The sequence below is a fragment of the Arachis ipaensis genome, chromosome B02 (genome assembly GCF_000816755.2).
Source record: "Arachis ipaensis cultivar K30076 chromosome B02, Araip1.1, whole genome shotgun sequence".
Lineage (NCBI taxonomy): Eukaryota > Viridiplantae > Streptophyta > Magnoliopsida > Fabales > Fabaceae > Arachis > Arachis ipaensis.
In genome coordinates this window covers 30,290,845-30,296,258 of record NC_029786.2, presented here as the reverse complement: position 1 = coordinate 30,296,258, position 5,414 = coordinate 30,290,845, and the positions used below count along the sequence as shown (strand labels likewise).

Sequence of the window (5,414 nt, the reverse complement as noted above, 5' to 3'; positions counted from 1 at the left end):
TTGGGAAGACCATGATACTGGCAGTTTTGTTGCACCAGGGTGACCAATTGTGGCTTCAACTCAAAGTTGTTCGCAGCTATAGGAGGCACCACAATACTTTTTCTATAAAGATCTGCAGTAGGAGCAGAGTAAGAGCCAAGCACTATCCTCGGTTGCTCATTCCCATTCGGATTTGCCATATTGGCATTAGCAGCATTATTATGATCCATAGTGGATTCTGCAGCCTTGTAAAGTCTTGCTTGTTGCAAACGCCGCCTGAAAGTCCTTTCATGTTCATGATCAAAGTCTAAGAGAGGTTCCTTGTCTCTGTTCCTGCGCATAAACAGACAGAAGACAAGAAAAGATGGAACTCTCTACGTCAGAGTGTAGAGAATTCCCAGTGAGGTAACCTGAGTAAAGAGATAAAAAAATTACTGAATAAAATAAACACTAAAATTCAAAAATTACTATTAAAATTAAGACCAACAAGTTCGAAATTATTTGGCAAATTAAATAAGAAAAATTAAAATAAGACTAATTAGAAAACACCAAACTTAATTTCAGAAATTAAAAAAAATATTAGTATTAAATTATTATTATTATTTTTTTGTTTACGAAAACCAAATAATAAAAGAAAAGAGAAATAAAATGAAACTGCAGGGGGGGGGGTACGAATGAAAGAAAGAAAGACAGAAGAAAAGAAAAAAATTACGGAAATAAAAATAAATAAATAAAGAAACAAAAATTAATAATACTAAAATAGAACTAATTAAAAGAAAAATTATCTAATCTAAGAAATCAAACAACGAGTAGTTGTCAATCACAATTAATCCCTGACAACAGCGCCAAAAACTTGATGTGAAATTTATAACCACAAACTAACCGGCAAGTACATCGGGCTGTACCAAGTAGTATCTCAAGTGAATGAGGATCGATCACACGAGGATTGATGGACTAAGCAACAATAGTTAAGTGATTTACTTAGTTAGGCAAGAAGAAAATGATGTTTGAGAGTTCAAAAGCATTAAACAGTAAATTCAAAATATCAGAAGGCAAGCAGTAAATAAGTTGTGAAATATATATGGAGAAACAGTTAAGGCTTCAGAGTTATCTATTTTCCGGATTGACTTTTCTTACTAACTATTTTAATCATGCAAGATTCAATTCATGGCAAACTATATGTGACTAAACCCTAATTCCTTAGACCTTTTTAGTCTCTTCTAACTCTCATCAACAGCCAATTCCTTGGTCAATTAATTCCAATTAGAGGGTGAAGTTTAATTCTAGTTATATACCACAGAAATTCTAATTACCCAAATATAAGAGGATTATATGTCACGTATCCCTTTAAGTTCAGATAATTAGAGATTTAGGAGAATACGTTTTCAAGCTGTTGTTCAAGTAAAGACCTTTTCCAAGTTATATAAGAACTTAATTAGAAAGAGGGTCATACTTCCGTTCCACCCAAATTCATAAAATAAAGAACGAAAATAATTCTTGAATTATTTGAATCAATACATGTATTCAAATAGAAAATCAGTAGAATCAATCCATACAATAGACAGAGCTCCTAACCTTAACAGTGGAGGTTTAGTTGCTCATGGTTCAGAGTGGAAACTAGGATTCTCTTAAAATGTAAATTTGTAATGAGGTGGAATAATCCCCGAAGAGAAGTTTCTTTTCTCTTTTATATCTAATCCTAATTAGTTTAAAATCTATTTTCTAAAACTAAAATAATATCATTTCCTATTTTAAAATAAAAATAAAGTTTAAATCAGAATTAATTAAACAATCCGCGCGTCTTCAATTGATGAATGGGGACCACTTGCTACGTAGGAAGGCACGCCTAACTTGGCTTAACATTGCGCATTACTTGAAGGGTGCAGTGAGGAATGGCTATCCAAGCTCATGTGTTGCGCCTAACTCAAGGATACCTTGCGCCTTATTTGAGTTTGGCCGCATGGTTTTGAGTTCACTTGAATGATTCTGCGCCTTACTTGGAGAATTCGTGCGCCTTACTTGAGGAGTCACGCCTATGGTTGCGTGTTGTTGTTGTTGTCTTGTCCCAAGTTAGGCGCAGCCTTGGTCGAATTGGTGGGAGAGAAGTGTCGACTATTATATATCGTTGGAAAGCTCTGAAAGTTAGCTTTCCAACGCCACTAAAATCACGTCCATTGAACTTCTGTAGCTCGAGTTATTCAGGTTTGAGTGCAGAGAGGCCAGGGTTGACAACATCATTCGCCTTCTTCTCTTTTTCTGTGGAGACTCCATCAAATCCAGCCAAATGCTACCTAAAATAAATAGAATTGCACACGACTCAAATTAACATCCATAGTGGCTAAAAGATAATTAATTCTTGATTAAATTAAACAAATTAAATACAAATTTACTAAGAAAAGATGCTTACGCATCACTAGGTTATACACGATGAATACGTATGTGCGACTTTTGAAACACATGGAAGAATTCTAACACATCAAATCATAGAATTATATAGTGAGGTAGTTGATATTGGCACTGTTCACAGCATAAAATTCACGTACTACTATTATCTTTTTTGTATTTGAATTATCTACATTTTAAATTTTATTTTAGAAAATAAAGTGTGATCTTCTTAAATAATTTTTTTCATATTTTTTATCTTATTTATAAAATAAATGGTGAGAGATTACATTTTATTCTCTAAAATAAAAATTCAAATTCAGAGAATCTAAATTTTTTTCCCTTTAACACTCAAATTCTAAAGCTGGACTGAGCTTCCAACTGGTAAACAAGAGCGCAAGAGATGGATGGTATGTTTCTGTACGATTGTATGGAATATTTAGTTAGAAAGGAATAGAAAAATCTTTCAAAATAAAGGAACAGGGGTTGATGAGGTTGTTCAACAGTCGTTCATGAACTACAAGGAGTGATTAGGTGTGGATCCCTTCTGTTGTTGATAGTATTGCCGAAGGTGACAGAAGGTATCTATTGGTGCTACATGAGTGTGATTTAGTCTGTTGTCCATACTTGGTCTGTTATTGTCTTATACTCCACTTGTTGTGTTGAGCTTTTACTTTAAAAAAAAACACTCAACTAAATATAAAAGAATTTTAAAATGGGTATACTCTTAAATCATAATACGATGATAATTAGATTTCGCAAATGAAAAGATCAAGACAATTACCCATTTACCCTAATCGCATTTGGTCACTCAACTCATCCAAAAGCCGCAAACAGGGAGGGTCTAACTCCTTTACTCATCTTCAATTTCACGCTTTCCATTGTCCCTACCAACAACAATCACCGATTAACATCAACACACTCAATAAAAAGAAACCTTTTTATTTATTTATTTTTTAAAAGAACAATACATTTGCCCCACATCATTACATCACAATTCACATCAGATCACATAACACACACAAAATATAAGCCTGACTCTGAAACACTTGCATGCATACGCCAGCTCCTAAAACTAAAATATCACCACCCTCCCATCCACTCACTCAATTTCCCTTTCCCTTTCACATTCACATCACATTTCTTTTTACCAAATAGCCTCTCTTTCACATTCACCGACACAAACAGAAGAAGCATTTCAATTTTCACTGCAACCACTCCAAATTTTACCTTCACCCATACAACACATTACATTACGCACACACACGAACACTGCATTTAAATTCGGAAAGAAAGAAGGAAGCAAAAGAATGAAGCCAAAGCTGAATCACAGGCTGGAGATGCCGAATAGTAATAATAACAATAATTCAAACCAATATGGCCCTTACCCACCAAAACTCCCAAAACACAATAGATCCCTACCAAGATCCATTAACTACCTTCTAAGAGAACAGCGCCTACTCTTCACCCTCATCGGAATCCTAATTGGCTCGACCTTCTTCATAATCCAGCCCATCCTCTCGAGAATTGGGCCTTCCGAGGCCCATCCGTACACCCGGAGCGGGTTCACCACCCGCCACGACCTCCGCGGCGTCGGGCTCGAGAGAAGGAACGCGGTTGCTGGGCGGGTTCCGGCGGCGATTGGCGCCAGGAGGCTGAGGGTGGTGGTTACCGGTGGGGCTGGGTTCGTTGGGAGCCATCTGGTTGATAAGCTTATTGGGAGAGGGAATGAGGTGATTGTGGTGGATAATTTTTTCACCGGGAGGAAGGACAATTTGGTACATTTGCTTGGAAACCCTAGGTTTGAGCTGATTCGACACGACGTCGTTGAGCCTATACTGTTGGAGGTGGATCAGATCTATCACCTTGCTTGTCCTGCTTCCCCTGTTCATTACAAGTATAACCCTGTCAAGACTATCATATCCTTATTTATTTATTTATTTATTTTGTTATAGACTTGTAGTGATTGATTGTGATAGTTAAGTTTAGAGTAAGTTTGTTCCCTTTTCCCTTAATTGGAGTCACAAGAACGGATAGAATTCTAGTAATAAAATCTGTGGTAAGTACAAAAGTTAGTGCTAAGAAACCATCATAGTTTTTCAAGCTACGTTAATGAGATTTTAGGTAATAAAATCAAGCCGTTAAGAAATTATGAATTTAATTTGATTCAGTGTCAGTCTAAAACAATTTTATCCATGCATCCAATTACGTAATACCACATCAGCTTAAATAACTACCTTTTATTTTGACCACGTAAATGGTCATCCAGAAGAATGGTGTGATTAAATGAGTTTTACACTGTCAATGTATCGAGATTATTATTATTTTTATTATTACAGTGAATGTGAGAGGTAAGTCTGTCCCCTCTTTGGTGGTTTTAAGTTGAGTCATAGAAATTGATAAAACTTGTGGTAAGAGACATTCATAGTTTTTCAAACTGCATTAATAGATCTTAGGTAGTAATTACTGGATACTGGTGGCAAGGACAAAAACTTGTGTGAGAGAAAGTCGTCAATCATAGTTGCTAATAAAATTCAGATGTCTGTGACAATGACGAAAGTAAAATTAAAAGAAAAAGAATCATAAAGTTGCTAACTGACTTCTAATTTTAGCTGAAGATTGGAAACAAAGGTCCTTGAAGCTTCCAAAAGGTAGTTAAGTCCTTGGAATGAATTAAAGTCAATTGCTAACTTAAGGGGCTAATTTTATTTATTTTTTAAATGAAAATTGTGGAACGGTTGTTTTGTGTGTTGCTTACTTGGTGTTTTTGTGAAAGTTTTAGTGTAAAGTGTTTTGGGCTAGATCTTTTTCAAAAGAAAATGTTAATGCACTATGTAAGTTGAGAAATTGTTATTCTATGTTTTTCAATCTTAACTTCTTGGCTTTCAACTCTGTTTTTGAATCTAACAAACTACGTTGTTGAGGTACAGAGTAACAGCTTTTTCTTGGTTTAAGATTATGTAGGAAATTGTCTCTTAGAGTTCCACATTCATTTCAAGGGAATTTATGATGTGTGTCCAACTTAGAGTGGAATGATTCTTAGTGAGATATGG

General features: G+C 35.3%; 1 protein-coding gene across 1 annotated transcript in view; it reads left to right on the top strand.

Annotated features, from left to right (window-relative positions):
* The window catches only part of LOC107625212 (UDP-glucuronic acid decarboxylase 1), a 6,482-nt gene continuing 4,449 nt past the window's right edge, over positions 3,382–5,414 (top strand). Inside the window, exon 1 of the mRNA XM_016327792.2 lies at positions 3,382–4,280. Coding sequence (XP_016183278.1) covers positions 3,672–4,280 — 609 coding nt within the window. The 5' untranslated portion in view covers positions 3,382–3,671. The remainder of the gene's footprint in view (positions 4,281–5,414) is intronic.